Genomic DNA, 26,407 nt, shown 5'->3' with positions numbered 1-26,407 from the left:
AGCAGCCCACCAGGCTCCCCCGTCCCTGGGATTCTCCAGGCAAGAACACTGGAGTGGGTTGCCATTTCCTTCTCCAGTGCATGAAAGGGAAAAGTGAAAGTGAAGTCGCTCAGTCGTGTCCGACTCTTTGCGACCCCAGGGACTGCAGCCCACCAGGCTCCTCCATCCATGGGATTTTCCAGGCAAGAGTACTGGAGTGGGGTGCCATTGCCTTCTCCCAGACATAATGCTATTGCCCACTTAATAGACTACAGTAAAACATAAACATAACTTTTCCCACTCTTTTTCCCTTCCCCCCCCAACTTTGAGTTATACTTGGCACATAATATTATATAAGTTTAAGGTGTACAACGTGATTTGATTCAAATAGTGTTGTGAAATTCACCACAACAAGGTGAATTGACGCATCCTTCACATAACGTAATTACCACTTTGTTGTTGTTCTTGTTATGGTGAGAATATTAAAGCTCTGTTCTCAGAGTAGATTTCCATGATATAATACAGTATTGTTAACTGTAATTGCCATGCTGTGCATTAGATTCCTAGAACTTAATTCCTCAGAGTCCTTACTATTTCTGTAAAGAAGTTGTCAAAATAGAGCAGGAAAATCAATAACCTGCTTCTGTTTCTCTGTTCTTCTATACTTCCAGTTCTTTTTTTGCCGGGTGACGGGAGGCTGTGCTGTGTGGCATGTGGGATCTCAGTTCCCCAACCATGGGCTCAAAACCTGCACCCCCTACAGTGGAAATGCTGAGTCTTCCACTGGACCACCAGGGAAGTCCTGAACTTCCATATTTGTATATAATCCTGGATGTGCTGCTGATTTGTGTGGGGCACTGAGGGAATTTTTCACATTTCTCTGGGTTTTGATGTTTTCATGTATCAGCCGGGGCATATAGCAGTTACCTATACAAAGAGTATTGAACAGTGTATCACCAGTGCTCTATGGGATGCTATATAAATGTAAAATTTTTGTTTCAGTTGGATTAGAGTAACATTGGCAGAACAATGAACGTCTTAGAATAGTATCTAACATACAGAAGTACTTAATAGTTTTTAGCTATTAATATTACCATTATTATATCAGAGTTTTGAAACTTAACCTTAAATCAATGCATCAGATCAGAAAGTACTTGTTCTTTTTCTGTATAAAGGTATCGTTTGGATCACACATGTATTTGCTAATCAGAAATCTCACAATTAATAGAATAAACTGAAGTATAAGGTCCTCATGGGGAAGGAGAAAGAGATCTAGTGGGGGAGTGAAGCGGGATTCATTTGGGAAGTGAGAGACTTTCCAAGGGCTCTGGGGGAGGAGTGGCTTGTAGGTAACTGGTGGTATGAGCAGAGATGGAGGGATGCCATTGGTCACCTGGGCCCTGCAGTGATGCTGCTATCTGTCATTGCCCACCAGCATGTCTACAAGAGTCCCCCATGTTATTCTCTATATTGGGAATTTGTTACTATTCCATTGTGTGAAGTGTTCCATATTGTGAGTATATCATAGTTTGTTCAGCCATTTTCCTGGTGAACACTAGGGTGGTTTCCAGATTTCAATTACTGTGAAGAAAGCTTACATGAACATTATCATATGTGTCCTTTACTGAACCAATGTATTCATTTCTCTGAGGTATATACCTAGGAGTGGTACTGCTGGGCCATCGGGTAGACAACTGTTTGGCTTTGATAAAATTACCAGCCTTGTGTGAGAGTTGTCACTATTTGCTTAAATAGACTTTTTAATGGGAAGACCCTTCAACAGGTGGCCTAGTATAATATTCCCCCTGTAAGGCTAGTAGTTTGGAATTGGTTGTGAGTTGATTTTCTGCAATAGGTACTTGATGGAATGCCTGTTCAAGAGAATTTTAAAAAATTTTAATGTACAGGTTTTATTTATGTTAAATATGTTTATATGATAGCAGATTCAATAATTGAACCAAATATTCTGTTAGAATGCCTTTTGATATAATTTAGTTTAAACTTCCTCTCATACAATACAATTTAGATTTATATTTGAGAGGACACTGCTCTGAAAATCTGAAGATCTTGGTTCTAACCCTAATTCTAGCACTATATATCTGTTTGACCTTAGGCAAGTCATGTAACCCCTTTAAATCTTCCTAAAGAAGTAGTAGAGATAGAATGGGAGTTTGATTTATATATCACTTAGTTTCCTCATTCTATGATTTGTTTAATATTGTCCCTTAAAGTTAATATTGTATTCTATATTAATATCTAAATAATAAATTAGTGACCTAACAGATTAGTTTTCATTAACTCAAAGAATAAAAGTGGTTACAGGCTCAAAGACATGGGAAGTGACTCTCAAATTTTCGACTGCTGAGACTGTAGGATTTAGTAAACCAAAAATGTTAAGTTCTTAAAAAATAAAATGCCAGCAACTTTTCTGGCAACTACTTTGGTTTTGTAATATGTCACAGATGTGTCTCCTCCGCTACTACATAGTCAGAATCCTAAAGGAATTTCCACATATAACATTGCAGAGGTTCAGCTTTGGACTGGATTTTGTAAAGTCAGCTTAAAACAGATTCAACTCGTCTATGGTCCTTCAGATCCTACCTACACAGATTCAGAGTTTCACATGTGGCTAGTATTTTTCTTACAGTTACTAGTAAGTGCCATAGTGTAGGGAAAAGGGCAATAGCTGTTTATGTTCTGATTGAAGGTAGAAATTTCCTTTCACAGTCTTGCCATTTCAGAATTTGATTCTTCTATTACATCCAGATGGGACTAAAGGAAGCCTTATATTGTACTTTTTCTTACTGAAGAATATATAATTACACTGAGCAATGCAGAATACCTTGTGAAAATATAAACAGGAAACAGATGTTAAGTTAGACATACAGATAACTTATAAAGTTGAGCTGTATCCGAAGAGTACCATATTTTCATATTCTCTTTGGGCTATAAGTTAATAATTATATTACTGAGTGATGACATGTTATATATTCTGTTTGAAATGGACATGGGAATTTATCACTGCATATTTTAATGTTGAGTAAAAAAATTATTTAATTATCATTTTGTTATTGGTTGTTATTTGAGAGACATAAACAGTAAAATGGCTACTGAATATGTAATTTTTTGTTTTTTGGGGATTGTAGTTTGTCTGCTTAGAAAATTTCATATTTTGAACAGGAAAAATTTAAGATATGTTTGAGTATTTTAGCATTTGAACAGTATTATCTGCTTTTCAACCAACTGGCCTTGTCATGTGACCTCCTTGTATCTTAAAAATGGCTTTAATTTTAGGTTCCTATAATTTAGTAATATATATAATTGGCCTCATGTTTGGAAATGGTGACAAGTTATTTTTTATTAACTTCATTTAAAAAATCTACTGTATAAAAGATGTAAGATGTCCATTGATGAATACATAAAGAAAACAGCAACCTGAATGGACCTTGGGGACATTATATAAAGTGAAATAGGCGGAGAAAGACAAATACTGTACGATCTCACTTATATGTGAAATTAAAAGAAAAAAGAGCCCTTACAAAAACGCAGCAGATTGGTGGCTGCCAGGGGTAGGAGAGTAGACAAAATGGGTAAACGTAGCCCAAAGGTACAAACTTTCAGTTATAAAATAAACACGTTCTGGGAACGTAATGTATAGCGGTGACTATAGTTAATAATATTGTATATTAGAAAATTGCTGAGAAAGTCCATCTTAAAAGTTATCTTCACAAGAAAAAGAAATTTTGTGTCATGAGGGATGTTAACCTGACTTATTGTGGTGATCGTTTTGCTATATATATATATATATATATATGTCAAATCATGAAGTATACCTGGGACTAATATAATGTTATATATCAATTATATATCAGTTTTTAAAAATGAATGCCAGTTCTGCTTTTGGTGTACCACTGTACGAACTTACTCAAACTGTACAAAAAAGCAGCCCTGTAATCTTCAAGCTTAAAGTGCAGAAACAGGTATACGCTACCTATAAAGTTGCGGATTCCTTTGGAGGCGCATACAGAATCATTGAAAAAGCCACAATGAGAATTGTGAATACTGAGTCTGTAATTTGTCTCATTTAAACACATTGACTCATGATGAAATGAACTACTATTCAACTCAAACCAAAAGATACCAAATATTTTTTTACTTATGGTGTGGTGGGGGGGTGTTGTGGTGGAGGGTTATATAAAGTGCTTTAAATGAGAATTGAAAAGAAATGATCCTTTGTGTACCTTGTGAAACACAGGAAGAATTGATATATGAGATGTGGGTAGTTTTTCATAGGCACAAGTAACCTGGAAGTAGGGAGTTGCATTCTAGGCTGAGGCTGACATATGAACAAGGGTGAAAAATCTAGAGCACGTTCCAGGCAAAATGCTATAGATCTTTTCTGAGTGGAAATGGCTTCCCAGGGAGTTGGTATATGTTGGAAAGAGAAAAGAAAGCCATCAGGGAAATGAGATTGTAAAGAGAGCAGAATGCCCGACTAAAATGTTGGGACTTGGCTTTGCAGACCCATGCATATTCAGTTACTCAACCTTGTTTGACTCTTTGTGACCCCATGGACTGTAGCCCACCAGACTCCTCTGTCCGTGAAAATTCCCAGACAAGAATACCAGCATGGGTTGCCATTTCCTACTGCAGGGCATCTTCCTGACCCAAGGATCAAACCTGCATCTCTTGCATCTCCTGCGTTGCAGGCAGATTCTTTACCACTGTGCCACCTGGGAAGCCCATGAGTGGTATTGAAACTTTTGCTTGATATTCAGTTCAGTTCATTAGCTCAATCGTGTCCGACTCTTTGTGACCCATGAACCACAGCATGCCAGGCCTCCCTGTCCATCAAACAACTCCCGGAGTCCACCCAAACTCATGTCCATTGCGTCAGTGATGCCATCCAACCATCTCATCCTCTGTCATCCTCTTCTCCTGCCCTCAATCTTTCCCAGCATCAGGGTCTTTTCCAGTGAGTCAACTCTTTGCATCAGGTGGCCAAAGTATTGGAATTTCAGCTTCAACATAGTCCTTCCAATGAACAGCCAGGACTGATCTCTTTTAGGATGGACTGGTTGGATCTCCTTGCATTCCAAGGGACTCTCAAGAGTCTTCTCCAACACCACAGCTCAAAAGCATCAATTCTTCAGCACTCAGTTTTCTTCACAGTCCAACTCTCGCATTCGTACATGACCACTGGAAAAACCATAGCCTTGACTAGATGGATCTTTGTTGGCAAAGTAATGTCTCTGCTTTTTAATATGCTGTCTAGGTTGGTCATAACTTTCCTTCCAAGGAGTAAGCGTCTTCTAATTTCGTGGCTGCAATCACCATCTGCAGTGATTTTGGAGCCCAGAAAAATAAAGTCAGCCATTGTTTCCACTGTTTCTGCATCTGTCTGCCATGAAGTGATGGGACCGGATGCCGTGATCTTCATTTTCTGAATGTTGAGCTTTAAGCCAACTTTTTCACTCTCCTCTTTCACTTTCATCAAGAGGCTCTTTAGTTCCTCTTCACTTTCTGCCATTAAGGGTGGTGTCATCTGCATATCTGAGGTTATTGATATTTCTCCCAGCAATCTTGATTCCAGCTTGTGCTTCTTCCAGCCCAGTGTTTCTCATAATGTACTCTGCATGTAAGTTAAATAAGTAGGATGACAATATGCAGCCTTGACGCACTCCTTTTCCTATTTGCTTATTACTCCAAAATAATTTTTTAAAATCATGTGCTGCCTCATAGATTTTTTTATTGATATTGAAGTTTTTTCATGGTAAGTTTAAATAGTTGCAAAAGATGTAATCTTTGCTATATTTTAAATAAAGAATTATAGTCAAATAAAACTTATCACTCATATGTATTCAAATAAATATTAAAAATTAGAAAAATTTACATCATCCTTTTTTCCCCTGGATTTAAATCTCCATTTTCTCTATAGAAGCCTAATATAGTGTATTTTTAAGCTTGAAAGTCATCTATTGATCATTCTATCATCCTTCTCTGTATCAAAATATATAAATATGATATTTCACCTTCTCTGACTTCACTCAGCGTGACAGTCTCTGGGTCCATCCGTGTCACTGCAGATGTCATTGTTTCATTCTTTTAACAGCTGAGTAATAGTCTAGTGTGTGTGTGTATACACATATATGGGCTTCCCTGGTAGTTCAGACAGTAAAGAATCTGCATGCAATGCAGGAGACCTGGGTTCAGTCCCTGGGTTGGAAAGATCTCCTGGAGGAGGGCGTGGCAACCCACTCCAGGATTCTTGCTTGGAGAATGCCCATGGACAGAGGAGCTTGGCAGGCTCCATGTGGTCACAAATAGTCAGACACAACTGAGTAACTAAGCCCATATGGGGTTAGTTGCTTAGTGTGTGGTGTGTATATATATACACACACACCACGTTTTATCCATTTCCTCTATCAGTGGACATTTAGTTTGCTCCCATGTCTTGGCTATTGTGAACAGTGCTGCAGTGAACATTGAGGTGCAGGTATCCTTTATGACATCCCTTATATGTGGAATTTTAAAGAAACGATACAAATGAACTTAGTTATGAAACATAAACAGACTCACAGATTTAGAGAATGAATTTATGGTTGCCAGGGAAGCGAGGGAGAAGGTGGGGGAAGATAGGGAGTTTGGGATTGACTTGTACACTCTGCTATATTTGAAGTAGCTAACCAGTGAGGTCCTCCTGTATAGCACAGGGAACTCTGCTCAGTGTTATGTGGCAACCTGGATGGGAAGGGAGTTGCGGGGAGAATGGACATGTGTGTATATATGGCTAAGTCCCATTGCTGTCCACCTGAAACTATCATTGTTAATCGGCTATACTCCAATATAAAATAAAAAGATTCTTAAAATGTGTATATAGATTAAAAGATTTGTGACCACAAGTATCTAAGTATTTCTTAAAGAACCCTATTTTATTAAATTGTCATTAGTGGTAGTATATAATTCATCAGAAACTAAAAATACTTAGTAAGCATTAATATAGAAGTGCATTATAAATTCTGCTTTGAATGACATGGATGTTGAGGGTGGCAGGCATGGTAACTCTTTATATTGCTTTGAAAAAGGCAGCTTCATAAGTCCCTGCGTGGTGACCTGAAGGTGTTCAGTAAAAGTGAGAGGGAGGTGTGACGGGCGAACTCCGAACGAAGAAGCCTTGACCACGGACAGATGGGTTTTATGAAAATGTACAAATGGAAATTAAAGACCTGGACATGGATTCATTTTTAAGTGACCCTCGCCTGCTTGTTTGTTTCACTCTAGGAATACTCTGTGCCCGTTTGAAGGGCCGCACTTACACTATGCTTTGTAAGAAAGAAGTCTGTGACCTAGACAGTGCAAAGTCATGTTCAGAAGGTGGATTTGGCCAAATATCAGAGCCTTCTGAGGGTGAGTGGTAGAAAAAACACACAGTAGATAATGGGGCGTAATGGGTGAAGGTGAGAAATGCAGAGATTTTGGGTTGTAATTCTTTGGCAAAGATATGCTGAGTTCATTTTTTAAAACTGAGCTATAATTGACATATTACTTACTAGTGTCAGATGTGCAACATAAAAATGTGTTATTTGTATGTATTCTGAAGTGATCACAGTAGGTGATAAGGCTGGGCAGCCACCAGTCTGCTCTCTGTGTCTTATGAATTCTCTTTCTTTTTTTAAATTTCAAATGTAAGTGAGATCATACAGCATTTGTCTTTTCTGATTTATTTATTTCATGTAGCATAACACCCTCAAGGTCCATCCAAGTTGTCACAAATGACAGGATTTCCTTCTTTTTTTGGTCTGAATAATACGTATACTGTTGTGTACATACACCCCATTTCCTTTATCCATTCATCCACAGTGAGTTCATTTTTAAACGTCATATATATAATCAGTGCTTGGGAAGGTCTTTCAATAGTTTATTAACGGGAAAATAAACACCCAGATGGGAGTATCCCATTTGTTTTTAATTTTTAATGAGTAGTTTTAATGTCTAATCTTTAAACCTCTAAGGGGTTGGATTTTCCTGTCTTCATTTCACTCAGCTGAAAACATTTCAGAGTGTTCATTGTTCTCAGGGCAGCCTCTTCAGAGAAATTTCTTTATCTGGACCTTGTTCTCCTACTTCTTGATACCATTTTCTTCAGGGACACTGACTATTGTTTATTCAGAATAAATTATCATTCTTATTTCAGAATAATCCCAGGTTTTTATAGATTGCCTGTATGAACTGTGCCTGTCTAGGTGGTTTTGTGGAGAGGTTATTTAGAGTCCTGTGAGGATGGGACGAAGGAGATGATCTGAACATTCTATGGACAACTGTGGATGGCACCGTCACTCTCCATAGGGTTCATTTCAACGTATTAATGTTTTGTTAGCCTCTCTTTGACACTCTGTTTTCCTATCTTCTAGATTACCAATCTCTAGATAATTTTGAAATATTAAAAAAGACAGAATAATTGACTTGGAAATTCTTTTTCTCATGTAAGACAGGAGGAAATACGTAGCATGTAATATGGTGTCTTACATCTCCTTAATGATTGTTAATCCACATTGTAATTCACATTGCAGGGGGATTCTTTACCAGATAAGCCACCAGGGAAGCCCAGGAATACTGGAATGGGTAGCCTATCCCTTCTCTCGAGAATCTTCCCAACCCAGGAATCGAACCAGGGTATCCTGTATTGCAGGCAGATTCTTTACCTGCTGAGCTACCAGGGAAGCCCTTAATGATTGTTATGTAGATCTATATTTATCCAGTTTTGAAGCCAAGTAAACATCATATGTGAATAATATATAACTTTTGATCATTGGGAAGATGAATTTCAAGTCCTGCTCTATTATCTTTATTTTCTAAGTAGGTAAACCCTCTAAAAATGGCAACATGTAAGATCTGAAAATACTTTCATATCAAATGATCACTTCTCTTATTAGGCAGATCCTTTCAAAACTGTGCATCAGTTTTTTATATTTTTAAAGGCCACAGACCTTGCCAGAGAGAAGGAAAATAAAAATCTTCATTTTCCCCTCTAATCTAAGGAAATAAATTTTAATTGCTTAGAATTTTAACTTCAATTTGATTTAAAAAACACTTAAAAAAATATTAGGTTGGTGCAAAAGTAATTTGTTTGGGACCATGAATTTTAAATCATTATAACTAGGCTCAAACACATCTTTTTAAATCAAAATTGGAACCATTACAGTCAACATATTTTTGCCAGCAAGCAATAAGTTTGGTTATTCCTGTAGCATAAAAATCCAAACTATAGGATTCAACAAACTCTTGGAAAGCATTTTCTGCCTGCTGTTGATTGTGGAAGGATTTTCCCTGTAAAAAGTTGTCGAGATGCTTGAAGTCGTGGTCTGTTGGCAAGCAGTCAGGTGAATATGGCAGATGAGGCAAAACTTGGTAGCCCAATTCGTTCAACTTTTGAGTCATTGGCTGTGTGACATGTAGTTGGGTAGTATTGTGGAGAATTGGGCCCTTTCTGTTGACCGATGCTGGCTGCAGGTGTTGCAATTTTTGAAGCATCTCATTGATTTGCTGAGCATATTTCTCAGATACAATGATTTTGCCAGGATTCAGAAAGCTGTAGTGGATCAGATGGGCAGCAGACCACCAGACAGTGACCATGACCTTTTTGGGGTGCTAGTTTGGCTTTGGGAAGTGCTTTGGAGCTTCTTCTCGGTCCCACCACTGAGATGGTTATCACCAGCTATCATATAAAATCCATTTTTCATCGCACATAACACCTGATCAAGAAATGATCGTTGTTGTTGCATAGAATAAGAGAAGACAGCCTTTCAAAACGACGACTTGTTTTGGTTTTGGTCAGTTTACGAGGCACCCACTTACAAGCTTTTTCACCTTCCCAGTTTGCTTCAAATGCTGAACTGCTATAGAATGGTTGATGCTGAATTCTTCAGCCACTTCTTGTGTAGTTGCTGCTTCATGACCCATTTTGAACTCAAATAAGAAAATCACTCGAATTTGCTTTTTGTCTAACATCAGTTTCCTAGTCTAAAATAAATATAAAATAAGCAGTAAGTAATAAATTTTAGCAAAAAACATAAAGGAGATGTGCCCATTCAAATGATGTTTAACATAACCACATTTGTTTATTCCAATATAAAAGGGAAGATTTCAATAATGGAAAAACCGCAATTATGTTTGCACCAACCTAGTAGCTCAAGTCTTAACAGGTAAATTTGGCTCATCAAATGAAATTTTTTTGTGATATTTCTTTACATTCTAGATAAGCTATCTGATCCTACAACTTTGGAACCACAGTGCTTAAAAAAGCAGCAGATTCAAATCCCAAAATACTCTGTTAGGTTGTTCTTAGACAAGCTAGCCTGCCATGCAGTAACTGGAAATGCTTTCATTTTAGGTCCAATTAAAGAACTGACATGTGAAGCCAGTTTTACCAAATGAGAATGTTCCTTTATAAAAATCATATACCCATTTATCATTTTGAACTCAAATTCCATATTATTCAATAGCAAAAAAGTAAAAAGAGTCTATTAATTTTTCTTTTAATTTCAAGTACTGTAGTAAGAGCCATTTAATTCATGCATTTTGAGACATTTGGGGAAATTTCACATTTTAATAAATCAAATGTAAGGAGAATTTTGCAAACTGAAAATTTTTAGTTGTCTTTGTGTTTTTGGTGTTGTTTTGGAGCGAAAACTCTTCACTGTTTATTTGCAGCCCTGTTTCGAGAAATGATTTACTGTTTACATTGTCATGTGAATTAATTAATGCTGGTCCTCAAAAATTATTTCAGATTTAGTGAGGACACATTTGTGAGACACGTTTTGGTGGAGCAGAGTGTAGGAGAGTACAAAATCTTTTCCTCTACCTATCTAAGGATCTCCAGGTGGTTTCTCTAAGTTAGACTAGCCAAAGATAGATTAGTAAGAGAAGAAAGGTTATTAACATGTGCTTCCTGCCTATGTGCATGGAAGCACCCAGTAGTCAGTAACCCTAAAGGGTGTTTAGAACTTGGGTTTACTTACCATCTTATGCGAAAACTAAAGAAAATGTAGCTTCTGGGTGTAGAAAACTAGTTATGGGAAAGTGACTAGGAACTGTATAGGAACTGTATAGGAACTAGGAACTGTATAGTGACTAGGAACAGGGATTGTTTAGAAAGGTTTCTTATGCCTTTTTAAGTCTTGTCTTCACCATTGATTTGTTGTTGTTTCTCATTCACTCAGTCAGATCTGACTCTGACCCCATGGACGGCAGCACGCCAGGCTTCCCTGTCCTTCACTGTCTCCTGGAATTTGCTAAGATTCATATCTGTTGAGTCAGTGATACTAGGCCAGAGTATTGGAGCTTCAGCCAAGGTACTGGAGCTTCAGCCTTAGTATCCGTCCTTCCAATGAATATTCCGGACTGATTTCCTTTAGGATTGACTGGTTTGATCTCCTTGCTGTCAACGGACTCTCGAGAGTCTTCTGTCACCACTGTTGATAGGAATTGCTAAAATTTTGTTCTCAGTGTGGAATTTCCATGTTTACATCTTTTTTTGCCCAAAATTTCTACCTTTAAAAATGGAAATTTTATATGTAGAAATTCCTTTTACCAAAGGAAAACAAAGGTGCCATTTTTTGAGCTTTTCCTGGGTCTGCTGGTTCTCAGTTGCCTTTAGCTCAAAATAATGTATATATGAAAGAGGAATATTTGAGAGTCGGTCTATTGTAGCTTTAATCAGGGTGCCTGTGTTTATACTACAGCTGTACCATTGACCTTGAACAAGGTTTTAACTTCCCTGAGTCTTAGATTCAGTAAAACTGCTTTCTAGGTTTGCACAGAAATTTAAATGAGATAATGAGTGTTGTCATCAAAGTAAACTTGGGTCTGCTTTCCTGACTCACCAAAGCCAGTCTGCTGGCACTAAGTTGTATGAAGGAAAGTGTAGCATTCATTGCAGGGTGCCTTGCAAGGAGAATGGGCCCCTCCCACTCCAAAGACCTGAGCTCCCTGATGACTTTCAGGGAAGGATTTTTAAAGACAGAATTTGGGGTGAGGGTTGCAGCTCATGGACTTCTCTGTGATCTGTTGGTGGTGAGGTAACAGGGTGATGTTCTGGAAATCTTAATCATCCACCTTATGGTTCACAGACCTGTGACTGTACCACAGTCAGAAGTCTAGAGCTTGTGGTCAGTATGTAATTGCCATCTCCCACTTGGGTGTGGGTCTTAGTTTCTGCAGAACATCTCAAAGGTGTGTGTCAGATTGTTATGTATATCCCTTGAGGAGGAACTTGGACTCTCTTATATCCCTAAACTATTGTTTCAGCTTTTAGTACTTTTCTTGCTTCACTACTTTTCCTTTGTGTCTGTGTTCTCAAACTTGGATAATTAGACTTGAGTCTGCTCTTTGGAATTTAGGGGAGGCCTAAGGGACTAAAACTCGCCTGAAAGCCCCTGCCCCCCAGCTCTGCAGGTTTCAGCATGAATTAGCAAATGGTACCCCCCGGCACCTAAGGAGGCTATCTGTCATCATTGTTGTTATTACTATGACAGCTACTACTGTTGGGCTTCCCTGGTGGCTCAGATGGTAAAGAATCCGCCTGCAATGCATGAGACTTGGGTTCAGTCCCTGGGTTGCGAAGATCCCCTGGAGAAGGGAAAGGCTACCCACTCCTGGATTCTGGCCTGGACAATTCCATGAACAGAGGAGACTGGCATTCCATGGACAGAGCAGCCTCTTTCCATGGGGTCAAAAGAGTTGGACAGGACTGAGCAACTTTCACTTTTACTTTTACTACTACTGTACCACTTAATAGGATGTGATTCAGAGACTGCTGAGATCTTTCTCCTTTCCTCTAATAATCATTCCAGTTAAGTGACTGCTTATGGTCTTTTTTTTTTTTTTTAATTCCCTTGTGCTAATTGGCTTCAGTCTTATCCAACTCTTTGGGACCCCATGGACTGTAGCCTGCCCAGGCTTCTCTGTCAATGGGATTCTCCAGGCAAGAATTCCCTTGCAATAAATTTGAGAGTGGGGAAAGATTTGCCCCTCCCTCTTTTCCTTTTACTTTCATTCTCATTTTTGTCTTTTTGAACAAAGAAATTTCTTCCATGTCTATTTTTTTCTGCTCTCTCATCATAATACCAACACTGCTCTACTGGTAATAACTTCTTCAGGAATGACTCTGAGCTGTTTTGCTGATTCTTAACTCTGATTCTCCTTTGTTTGTTGTTTTCGTATTCCAGTTTCTCTCGTTATGCTAATGTGGGAGTATTAGGAGTCCCTTGAGTATAAGGACCTGGGTGATTTGGACCCTGCTTAGAAGAAAGTTTTTGCTTCTTTCATATCTGAAGAAATAGAGCTCTCACAGAATGATATATTGCCAAGAAATATTATTAACTTGATATTTGGTCTTTGAAAATCATTTTAGATTTTCTAAGTCCACTAGCTCGTATCAAGTATAATTTTATAATTGTTTCATGATGATAGTAACAACATTGCTTGAACTGTGATTTGTTTTTCTCTATTTTTTCTGTTTTCCCAAAACCTTAAAAATGAGTATCTATTACCTTTGTATAAAATAAAGACTTTCATTTTTTAAAACAGAATAATGTGTTTTTTTCATTATTTTATGTTCACTAATTACCATGTACATCTTTATTTTAGAAGTGAGTAGCAGGTTTAGCCTGTAAAATCTATGAGTCCAACCCTCAAACAATTCTTTCTTTAAGGTAATTTCAACAAATAATTTTACAGTCAGTGTATTTGATAAAAGAGTAAATAGGTAGAGAATCATTAAGTGGTCTCCAAGCGTACTTATTACTTTTCCCAAATGTACTTTTAAAGATAGAATTTATATTATTAGATTAAAAAAAGCAGAACTGATATGACAGGTCACTGGATCACTTTATAAGATATACCACCTTATATCTTATGTGTTGTTATACCTGTTGACTGTTTTTGAGTGTACAGTTGACTGACATTAAGTACATTCACAGTATTATGTACCCATAACCACAGTCCATCTCTGGAACTTTTTCATTTCCTAAACTGAAATTCTGTGCCCATTAAACAATACACTCCCTGTGCCTCTCTCCCCTTTATCTCTCTGGAGTATGCCTATTGTAGGTACCTCATGTAAGTGAACTCATGCAATATTTTTCCTTTTGGTCTGGCTGATTTCACTTAGCATAATGTTTTCAAAGTTCATCCCTGTTGCAGCAATATTATGTTATTTTAAATATCTCTTTTTGGGGTAGTTTTATTCTCACCGCCAGAGCATTCTGTACAGACTTCATTTAGCTCTTCTGTCCTGCAATTTTACCATCCATGCTCATACCCCAAGAGCATACTGCGCTTTTCTGTATCTCCTCATTTCCTTGCTGCCTGGCACTTAAACAATTAATTTATAGTTGAATGAACAGATGATGGAATCGTTCAATAATAATCAATATGGCTGTTTTGGAGTAAGTCCTACAAAGATTTCTAGGTAAAGGTAAAATGTCTGATTAGGACAGACATTTGTCATCACTTATTTTAATGCAAACACTGAAAATGTTAACTCTTTGCAGTTATGCATTAAAGACAAAATCAGTGTCTGTGTTCTAGGAGATCCTATTTCTGGAGTCACCTTCAATAATACTCTTAAAGTCATATAAGTCAAGGTAAAATAAGACCAGAGTTATGTTTCACCCATTACTTCATTAATGACACTGTATCAGCCACTAAGTCAGTTCCCTGCATCTGAACTTATTCTTGAGGCTTCCCTGGTGGCTCAGTGGTAGAGAATCTACCTACAGTGCAGGAGCTTTAGGAGACTTGAGTTCCATCCCTGGGTCAGGAGGATCCCCTGGAGGAGGGCATGGCAACTGACTCCAGTATTCTTATCTGGAGAATCCCATGGACAGAGGGACCTGGAGAGTACAATCCATGGAGTCGCAGAGAGTCGGACACGACTGAGACAACTTAGCAAACCTGCATGCAAGCTTCTTCTCAGCCATTTAAAGATAAATTAACATTAGTAGCATTAGAAAGTAAACTAGGGAGCATAAAAAGAGAACATTTCCCGTCCTTATATCCCAAATGAAAAGGAGTTGATATTGTGAACAGATTCTAATTTACACTTGATCTATAACTTAATGATAATAGGAAATTCACTTCTAAACTGCACAGAGTTAACATTTTCAGTATTTGCATTAAAATAACTGAAGACAAAATGTGTGTCCTAATTAGCTTTCATAGAAATGTTAAAAGGACTTTAGTGCCCAATTACCATTACCAGTTCACCTCAGTGTCATACTCATCTCAGTGTCCGAGTCGGTAATCAGACTTTACATTATGAAGATAAGAATATATGTCAATACTAAATGTCAAAACACTAAGAGTTGTTAATTATAAACACATTTATTTTCAACTGATATTATCAATGGCTTGTTTTATTTTAAAATTATTATTCTACTCTGCTAAGGCCAAGAAATCCAAAGAGAGCTCTTATATCTGGCATGTGGTGATCGTTACATAAATCTACACATATATTAAAATTCATGAAACTGAACACATAGAAAAAAAGTCAGGTTTACTGTACTAATTTTAAAATAAGATAAAACAGAAGAAAACAAACAACAAAATCTGTTGTGCTTCAAACACTATATAACATGAACAAGTATATGGTAAAAAACAGGTATATATATACGTGTGTGTGTATACTTTAAAAAGTATATATACTTTTCCCTTTAAAAAAGACCATGTCTACCAAACACTAAAAGAATGAATCAATACCTGATCAATTTAATAGGGATAGTATTGATACATTCAACCTAGTTAGACTGAGCATTCAATTCAGACAGTTCAGTTGGCTTCTCTTTAATATGAAGTAAATAAATACTTAGCATTGACTGGTAGGTTCTTTACCACTAGCACCACCCTGGTAGCCCCAATTAAAGAATCCAGTCTGAAGGCAGATGTTAGAGATCTGTCTAGAAATATTCAACTCTCCTTTATTTATGATCTGATTATCCCAAATGATGCTAATTTCAGATAACTTTTGTTTCATGTGTCACATGGAATAGAGTGGAAAGTATGTTCTGCTCTAGTTACAGATGCTTGGTATATAAAATGACTCAGCAAAACCAGTGTTTATTAAACAGCAAACTGTGTCTCTGGGATGGGGATGCAAAGAAGGCAGTAACCTCCTTTGTGTTTTCTAAACATGGGGACACATAACAGCCTCCTCTGATGAAGGAGCGCTCACTTGTGTCAGGCACTCCACTGAGTACTTTATGTATCTCTCATCTGACCCCTCCGTCTTTGGTGTAGGAATTTTTTATTATTTCTCTGGTAGATTGTATCATTGCTTGCCAGGCATTCTGGTTTCCCTCTCTGTGATGGAATCTCTGCCTCTCCCTCCTCCGCGTTAGAATCTCTGCCTATTAAACCTGAGAGTAGCTGTGAGACCTGCAGTGGCCAGTGAAATGCATGCAGAAGTGACAGGCAGGATTTCTGGGCATATGGTTCAAGTTGATGATTCTCTGTGTCTCTCTTTGCTTTCCCCTCTTCCACATTTTAAGGTTGGAAGTGAAAGTGACTTAAGCAAAGCTTCAACCAATCTATGACATTCCTGTAATATGAGGAAGAGTTACATTTTTGTTGTTACAAGCCACCAAGAGTTTTGAGGTCATATACAGTATCACCTGATGCATGCTACTGATACACTGTCATTTTATGAATGAAGAAAACAAACATTCAGAAACATTTAAATAATGTGACTGCAGTGAAGAACAGTCAATAGAATAACCAGATTTAGAGCCTAAGCCTGTTCAGACTGCTGAGTCCTTTCTCTTAACCACTCTTCAATACATATTGGAATGGAAATGTATATCAGTTACAAAACTAGAACACGGGACAGAGAAATGTACTTTCATGGGCCACAGAAAGTTCCACTCCAAATGGAGTTTACTTGTTTTTTAAATTTATTTATTTTTTTAATCAAAAGATAATTGCTTTATAGAATTTTGTTGTTTTCTGTCAAACCTCAACATGAATCAGCTATCAGTCAGGTCAGTTCAGGTGCTCGGTCATGTCTGACTCTGCGACCCCATGAATCACAGCATGCCAGGCCTCCCTGTCCATCACCAAATCCCAGAGTACAGCCAAACTCATGTCCATTGAGTCGGTGATGCCATCCAGCCATCTCATCCTCCGTCGTCCCCTTTTCTTCCTGCCCCCAATCCCTCCCAGCATCAGAGTCTTTTCCAATGAGTCAACTCTTCGCATGAGGTGGCCAAAGTACTGGAGTTTCAGCTTTAGCATCATTCCTTCCAAAGAAATCCCAGGGCTGATCTCCTTCAGAATGGACTGGTTGGATCTCCTTGCAGTCCAAGGGACTCTCAAGAGTCTTCTCCAACACCACAGTTCAAAAGCATCAATTCTTCAGTGCTCAGCCTTCTTTGCAGTCCAACTCTCACATCCATACATGACCACTGGAAAAACCATAGCCTTGACTAGACGGACCTTAGTCGGCAAAGTAATATCTCTGCTTTTGAATATGCTATCTAGGTTGGTCATAACTTTTCTTCCAAGGAGTAAGCGTCTTTTAATTTCATGGCTGCAGTCACCATCTGCAGTGATTTTGGAGCCCCCCAAAATAAAGTCAGCCACTGTTTCCACTGTTTCCCCATCTATTTCCCATGAAGTGATGGGACCAGATGCCATGATCTTCGTTTTCTGAATGTTGAGCTTTAAGCCAACTTTTTCACTCTCCTCTTTTACTTTCATCAAAAGGCTTTTTAGTTCCTCTTCACTTTCTGCCACAAGGATGGTGTCATCTGCATATCTGAGGTTATTAGATATAACCCTTTTTGAGTTTCCTTAGTCATGCAGCAAATTCCCATTGGCTATCTATTTTACATAAGGTAATGTAAGTTTCCACATTTCTCTCTCCATCCATCTCACCCTCTCCTCCCCTCTCCCCATGTCCATAAGTCTATTCTCTATGTCTGTTTCTCCATTGCTGCCCTGTAAGGAAATTCTTCAGTACCATTTTTCTAGATTCCATATATATGCGTTAGTATATGATATTTATCTTTCTCTTTCTGACTTACTTCACTGTGTATAATAGGCTCTAGGTTCATCCACCTCATTAGAACTGACTCAAATGTGTGTTTTTTATGGCTGAGTAATATTCCATTGTGTATATGTACCACAGCTTCTTTATCTACTCATCTGTTGATGGGCATCTAGGTTGCTTCCGTGTTCTAGCTATTGTAAATAGTGCTGCAATATATGATGGGATACATGTGTTGTTTCCAATTTTGGTTTCCTCAGGGTGTATATCTAGGAGTGGGTTTGCTGGGTGGAGTTTACTTTTGAGTGATAAGAATTTTCTAGGGACTCTGCACCATCCTGTAAATATACTTAACATTTACTAATAATTTCTTACTTTTTATGAGTGAATGGTATGGTATGTATTTATATATCAAATAAGCTATTTTTAAATTCCTAAGGGTAAATGGCATAGTTTCTTCTTTTTTTTTTAAGGTATTCTTAGGTTAGCTTATGTATATTATGTATGCTTGCTTCTTAGGTTAGCTCATGTATCTTAGGTTAGCTAAAAAAAAAAATAGCAATGTTAAATTTTGCATTGTAAGTATGCATATACTTCCCAACAAAGTTATAATCTGAGAGGGCTTTCACTGTGAATGAATTGCAGGGACATCTGAATGCAAGTATTAATGTATATTATATACTCCCACACACTGAGTGACTTTGTTGGCTCCTACTGTATATATATTCAATACCAGGTAGAAAATGATGACTAATTTGATAATTGCAGGGCACTAAAAGTGAGACTTAACATTGCTTTTAAAAATATACCATATATAAATTATTTTTCAAAACTAAGCCTGTTTTCATTCATTAATTTTTTCTTTGCTTTTTAAGTTCATTAAAAATCTAACACTGAGATGATTACCAGCTTGTAATAGGAAATCTCCATGTGAAAACAACAGATAGAAATACTATTTTCTTGATCTGTTAGGCATTCTGTGGGCCTTACCTACAAAGTAGTCAACATTTGTATTTTAAGCAGCCTTGATACTTCCACCCTTACATTAAAAATGAACTTGTATTAAAATATTAATAGATACTATTTCTATGCTAGTTGCTACAAGGGCTCCTCAAAACACACACCTGTGTGTGCACATGCCTGCCCACATACTTGCCTGTTTCGTTGTTGTTCAGTCACCCAGTTGTGTCCCACTCTTTGTGATTCCATGGACTGCAGCACGCCAGGCCTCACTGTCCTTCACCATCTCCAGAGTTTGCCCAAATTCATGAGTTGGTGATGCCATTTAACCATCTCATCCCCTGATGCCCTCTTCTTCCTCTGCCCTGGATCTTTCCCAGCATCAGGGACTTTTCCAATGAGTCATCTGTTTGCATCAGATGACCAGAATACTGGAGCTTCAGCTTCAGCATCAGTCCTTTCAGTGAATATTCAAGGTTGATCTCCCTTAAGATTGACTGATTTGACCTTGCTGTCCAAGGGACTTTCAGAAGTCTTCTCCAGCGCCGCAGTTTGGAGGTGTTCTGCCTTTACAGTCCAGCTCTCACAACCATACGTGACCACTGGGGAGACCATAGCCTTGAATGTACAGACCTTTGTCAGCAGAGTGACGTCACTTGTGTTCAGTCTCTATTACACACCTCAGAGCTTAGGGTTGCTCTTGACTGCTGTTCTTGAGCACACCATTTGTAAATTACTTCCATAAGAATGTACACTGTGATTTTAATCCAAAGCTCCAGCAGATTTTTAGAGCTATAACCCATGTTGGGGTTACCTAGAAAGTATCTGATCTTGGCTTCTAAAATTGTTGCTGTTCAGTTGCTAAGTTGTGTCTGACTCTTTGCAAACTATGGACTGTAGCACGCAGAGACTCCCTGTCCCTCACACTCTCCTCTCATCCTCTGCCGCCCTCTTCTCCTTTTGCCTTCAATCTTTCCCAGCCTCAGGGTCTTTTCCAGTGACTAGATTGTTTGTATCAGGTGGCCAAAGTTCTACAATTAAGGCAGGCCAATTATCTGCTTGTATACCTGCCTGAATATGTGCTTATCTACCTTCTTTAGCCAAGTGGGACTAATGGAAAGTTTGTTTTACTGTCAAATAGCAATTATATTTTAAATCTTTCTCTTTGTATGTGGATGTAGTTCTGACTTAAATCTCTGTTTATGTGTTTGGTGGTATATACTTGGCATAGTCCTAGCCATTGTAGAATCCAGAGACTGGAGTAATACATGATTACCGCCCTTGTGGACCTTCTGTTTGGGAGATGCACGGCCACGTTGCCTGGTAGATTTAAGGAAATATGTTGGTGATTGCAGGAACAGGTTGCTGAGGCATCACAGAATAAGAAGTCATCCCTTATACCAGAGAATCTGGAACTCCAAACTAAACCTTAAAAATAGAGAAGAATTTTGAAATGGGAAGTAGCCCAAAGGTTATTCATTTGTTGTTCAGTCATTCAGTTGTGTCCAATTCTTTGTGACCCCGTGGACTGCAGCACACAAGGCTTCCTTGTCCTGCACTATCTCCTGGAGTTTGCTCAAACTCAAGTCCACTGAGTCGATGATGCCATCCAAACATCTCATCCACTGTCGTCCCCTTCTCCTCCTGCCCTCAGTCTTTCCCAGCATCAGGGTCTTTTCCAATGAGTCATCTCTTTGCATCAGATGGCCAAAGTATTGGAGGTTATATGTAACCAACAGTATTAAGTGAGAAGAGGGATAGAAGGAAAAACAATACAAAAAAAATCTGCTTTGTCTCTTTGGGTTATGTTAATATATGTTAAGTTGTGGTTCTTCTAATGAAAGAAGTACAGACTTTATGCAAGGGGTGAGCTTATGTTTGTGTTGCTTCTTTTATGAAGTTGTAAAGTCTGTAGTATGAAGCTGGAGATAATTACTGTTGGGAAATCTTACTTTGAGAGCCAAAGGGGAGAAAACCCACCAAATTTATCCTGCTTGTTTTCTATTAACATTTTAATTTGAAAATTGTCATACTATAATAGGGTGATGTTTCATCTAGTGAAATATCCTGTTTATAGTAGAAGGGCCACCCTGAGTGTTTCCAATAGAGAGAGACTGCACCCCTTCTGGCCCCCAGGTCATGTTCACTGGGAACCCCTTCCAAATTTATTTTTTGCAAATCAGTACAGGTTATCACTCCTTCACTTACTAGCTAAGGAAGCTACCTTGTTGAAAAGCAGTTCTGCCTATTGATGTTTTAATTAACATATATGAAAATGTGTTAGTATGAATTTTAAACATTCTCCAAAGAAGAAGAATGTTAGATAATTTATGTCTTAAATACTAACACATAAGCACTTTACTGGGTTGTCTTATTCTTACCATAGCCCAGTAACCCTATGAGGTGGGAATTACCACTGTCTTCATTCTTCAGATAAGAAAACCAGTGCACAGAGATTGAGAGTAGAACTTGGATTCACAAATTGTGTTACTTGTAAAGGTGTCATTTTTTTTGCCACAGTATGTATGTTGCAGGTTAGCTAAAACTGAGTCCTGCCCCTTTAGAAAACAGATTTTTGTGTAATTGTTTTTTTTCACACTGTTCAAGAATGCTGATACTCAGGTGTAAAAAACCTGAAAGACGCAGAGTCATAGCAGGAGGCCAATGTATTTACTCAGAGTCGGTAGTGATGATAAATGTTCAGGCCTGCCTCCCACAGCCTTATACATAGTAGTCTTGAATAAGGAGGTGAAGAGCCTTCTGACTAAATACCCAGGCAAGAAATGTAAGTTTTGTGAAGGAGAACTTCAGGTAATGTGTTAGCCAGGTATTTTGCTGCCAAATAAATTCTTGAACTTCAGTCCCAATTTAGTAATCTATGTTTAACACAGTGTGTTTGGGTGTGTTAGTTGCTCAGTCCTATATCCCAATTAATTCCTGGAAGAGAAGGTCAGTAAAGGATATCCATGAGTAATATCATTTGGTTATTTGAATTTCTTAATCGGAAGGATTTTTTTAAACCAACTAAGCTACTCCTAAGAAAATAAGTAGCTTGAGTTTGTCATTCTTTCCTTCCACTTTGGTCAAAATACTAGTGGAAAGAAAATGAAGGGGCAAAGGGCATGGGTGATACATATACATGACTGACCCCTGAATAGCAAAGAGGCAGTCACCTCTATGGAATTAGGTGGCTCTTTGAGTCCTCAAGATCCCTCAAAATGCTTTTCTAATGATAAAATCAGATAGCAGATGTGAGTACAGTACAGTACTTTGAAAACTGAAATCACTGGACCCATGCAGGTTACTAAAGAGCAGTTCCTTTCTTGACACTGTTATCTCTTTCGGACCCTTAGTGTCCACTCTCTCTCATCTCCCTCTTTTCCCCGCTTCCCCCTCCTCCTCCCCCACCATTGCTGGGCCATAAGTTTGGCACATTTTTCTTATTGCTCACTTAAATGGTTTCCTTACCTCAGTATTCCTTTTACCATTCTTTTTCCTGTCCACTTCATATCCTTGGAAGAATTTAGAACAATCTGTGTATTTCCTAATTATTTCACTCAAGCCTGCTCTCTTTTAACTTTGCCAGACAGATTCTTCTTCCTGCTCTTCCCTTCTTTCTCCTCTTTGAAACTCTGCAGCTTATAGGTAGATAGCAGTAGGTGACCAGAGGTGAACTACTTGGCTTCATTGATACTGTGCCTTTTGCATGCTCAAAAGTAAGTGTTTGGTAGCTAGCTGAAAAAGAAATAGGTGAGTCACAGATTTATTTTTCTGCTTTAGTATTTAAAAAAAAGTATTGACTTGCTGTAAATTTGGGAACTTTATTCAAGTACTCAGGATTCTACAGCTTCAACTGTTTGCCTTAAATATTGCTGTTTCTGCTGCTAATGTAACAGGCCAGAATATTATAACATTACCTTGAGGCAAGGGATGAGTGGTGCTTATTTTTGAAGAACTCAGAAATCTTTTTAGTCTCTAGGATTTACATGAGTTTATCTCTGTTTCGTCACCTAAGAGAGGCAATGACCATGAGAAAGCAGCTCTTCGGTTAAATCCTCGGGAGGTCATGTTAAACTCCCAGATGCATCCTAGAGTGCAGTCAGTGGACTTCACTGAGGAGCCTAGAGGATTGGTCTGTTTTTAGCTGTGTTTATTCACTTGCATTTGTGAGAGTTGATCTGAGGGAAACCCTTCTCTGATTTGTTAAAATGATTAATGTTTTCTCCTTCCATCTTTCTCAAGGAAATGGCAAAAATCCTTCATCACCCCCGAGTCTATGCTTTTCTGCACATACCAGTTCAGTCTGCCTCTGACGCTGTGCTCATGGAAATGAAAAGAGAATACTGCGTGGCTGACTTCAAAAGAGTGGTGGATTTTCTGAAAGACAAGTAAGTCTGTTAGCACTTAAGAAAATCACCGTTTCTTTTTTCTTTTAAAAGCATGTGGCAAAAATGCACTTATGGTAGCCACAATTAAAGGCACCAGAGAGAGGTGAGACTTTTGAAGCTTTCAAAGCCTTTAAGTTTTCCTTAGACACCCTTGATGTGGTTTCTTCTTTCCTCTCAGTTTTATCCACCTTCCATCTGGGCATCACACACCAGTAATTTGTGTAAAGTTGCCAGTCTTCCTAAGGTAGTATGCATTGTGATCATTTCTGTACCTGACCTAGTAGATGGAAACTGCTTTAGCTTTCCTCTGCTTACATCTCCTTTCATGTGGCTTCTTGAAGTTGTCAACTGTTTCTGACATGGAGATAGGTCAAATCATGTCACTACAAAAGAGATAATTGTCTACGAAATAGCATTTTTGGAAGAGTATCTGGGAACGTCTTTGCTTTTACACACTTACCCCTGTAGTTTTCTTGAAGAATGGAGCTTTATAAGAAGGTTTTGAGATTCTGTTTTTTTAAAGTTCAAATTGCCATTGACCAAAATTAAGGCATATTTACACAATCTCAGGCATGAATGATAATTTTGCTTCCACAGAAAACACTTGCAGCCTATAATTATATTCTTAAAAATCCTACTTCTCATCATCACCAAGGGTGAATGCCTTCTATGATTATACAAGGCAGGAAATAGTGCCGGCCAAGGTCATTCGGAACGTTCTCAAGTCCAGGGCACTATTCTCCCCTTGGGGAATATGTCATTTATCTTGGCATATTTGTGGCATGGGTCTTTCTACTTTCCATAATTTTTTTTCCCATAATTTTTTCCTCTGTTGTTTTTCTTAATTAAAATACAACTCTTTATTTCCATCTTGTTTATAATTATGTACCTTTGTACCAAGTACTACATGGATATGATTGCTTTATACAAATTGTAAGCAATTATTTTTTCCACCTTCAATTAGCCACTTATCCTGACTACATACGAGTCTTTTTCTTCTGTTTACTTTCTCCTTCCTTCCTCATCTTCACTTTATGTGTCTAATTTTTTTTTTTTTCACCTCTAGGCGTTTCTTGATTATCCTAACCACCAGAAATAAAGACACTTGGTTTGCATTCAAGCAAATCCAGCTAATTGTTCAAATATTCAAATCAGTGAATGGAAAGTATACTTATTCTAGGATTTCATAATTATAATCATTAAGTATATACAACTTTCAAAGTGGAAAACAGAATAATGATGGATCTCTAATACTTCCTGATCTTGAGAACAGAGGGCAAAGCTAAAGAATAAGGATTTTTATGTTAGATGTCTGTTGTTGGCCTGTGTCCCCCCTTTGCATCTGTTCTAGCTTATTCTGTGTAAAGCTGTCTCATGTACAGACAAGTTTGGGCACACCAGTAGGGTGAGTGTCTTGTTTTCAGAATTACAAATAAATTGTTGTGATATGTGCTGTGCTCAGTTGCTCGGTCATATCTGACTCTTTTGAGACCCCAAGGACTATAGCTTATCAGGCCCCTCTGTCCATGGAATTCTCTAGGCAAAAACACTAAAGTGGGTTGCCATTTCCTCTTTGAAGGTATCTTCTTGACCTAGGGGTCAAACCAGAGTCTGCTGCTTTGGCAGGAGGATTCTTTACCACTGGGCCACCTAGGAAGCCTCAAATAAATTGTTACATCTGTGAAATTTCTTACCTCTTGCTTACCAGAGCAGTAGCAGGTAATGCAGTAGCAATAGCAGATAAGCACATGGTTCATACGTTTGCACAAGATTTTGCCGAGAGAAGACATAGCCTTTTGTGCAAAATAGACAAGAGCACTTTCCAAATAGTTTTATTAATGTGATTCAATGAAGGTAAAGGAATCAACAGCTTCCTTTGCCTCCATTTGGGTAAGTGCTAACTCAGTTTTTTTGGGAAGTACTGTGGCTGCTTAACTGGACAACAAGTTCCTGACAAGTTCTAGCCTTTTATGCTACTCCAAAGATGGACCTTTTAAGTCTGTTGCCTCTTGAACACTTTCAGCAGCATCCATGAGCTAAATAGGGGTCAAAAGATGGATCACGCCAAGGAATTAGAAAATAGTGCTGAGCTCATTTTTCTTTCTTTGGATTCTGAATTACTCTGAGGCATCCACAGAGCTTTTCTAGAATTACCCAAACTGTCTGGAAGACTCCAGAACCTACCCAGGGATCTCCAGGATTTCCAGCACTAGAAATATCAGCGGTCCCTGTAAGAGGGAATTAGAGATTGCTGGAGAAGATAGCCCATCCCACCCATCCATCCACAGTTTCAGTTTCAGGTGCTATGAATCACTGGAATTGGAAAATACAAGTCTAGCCAGTTAGGATCTAAAAAATTTTTTTTAATTAACTCTTGTACTATTTATAGTTTTAGACAGTTCATCAGAACCAAAAAATTATATGTTTTGTCCAGTTTGTCTTCTTCCTTGGACTAGTACAGGTTCACTCTTGTGCAGACTCTAATCTAACTTTCTCTTTAGTAGAAAACTTTTTCTGTCCTCTCAGAGAAGTCCATCTATCCAGTGAATCATTTCCAGTGATGATGGACATATAGGAATAAATGAAATATTTTAAGCTCTGACATTTGCTTATTTTTCCCTATAAAAATCTCACATAACTTCAAGCCAAATAAATTACTGCTTCATGGAAACAGCAAAGTTTCATGGATTTCTATAGACTCCCAGTCTGGGTAACTGATCCAGCACGTAGTTGTTTCATCCAGTGTTTATTAAAATCTAATACAGTATTGTCATTCTTAGAAAGAAGGTCTGATATTGCCATGTTGCTCCTGTGGTGTTGTTCAGCCTGTAAGTCGTATCTGACTCTTTGCAACCCCATGGACTGGAGCACACTGGGTTCCCCTGTCCTCCACTGTCTCCCAGAGTTTGTTCACACTCTTGTCCATTGAGTCAGTGATGCTATCCAACTGTCTCATCCTCTGTCACCCCCTTCTCCTCCCACCTTCAATCTTTCCCAGCATCAGGGTCTTTTCCAATGAATCAGCTCTTCACATCCA

The 26,407-nt window shown here is 38.2% G+C and overlaps 1 protein-coding gene across 4 annotated transcripts in view; it reads left to right on the top strand.

The window, feature by feature from the left end:
* The window catches only part of CDKAL1 (CDK5 regulatory subunit associated protein 1 like 1), a 608,618-nt gene that overhangs the window by 385,855 nt on the left and 196,356 nt on the right, over positions 1-26,407 (top strand). For all 4 annotated transcript variants that reach the window (XM_069562792.1, XM_069562791.1, XM_069562793.1 and 1 more), the window contains one exon: positions 23,225-23,370. In XM_069562792.1, the coding sequence (XP_069418893.1) occupies positions 23,225-23,370 (146 nt within the window). The remainder of the gene's footprint in view (positions 1-23,224; positions 23,371-26,407) is intronic.

This window comes from Ovis canadensis, chromosome 20 (assembly GCF_042477335.2).
Source record: "Ovis canadensis isolate MfBH-ARS-UI-01 breed Bighorn chromosome 20, ARS-UI_OviCan_v2, whole genome shotgun sequence".
Taxonomy (NCBI): Eukaryota; Metazoa; Chordata; class Mammalia; order Artiodactyla; family Bovidae; genus Ovis; species Ovis canadensis.
This window is presented reverse-complemented; position numbering and strand designations above follow the sequence as displayed.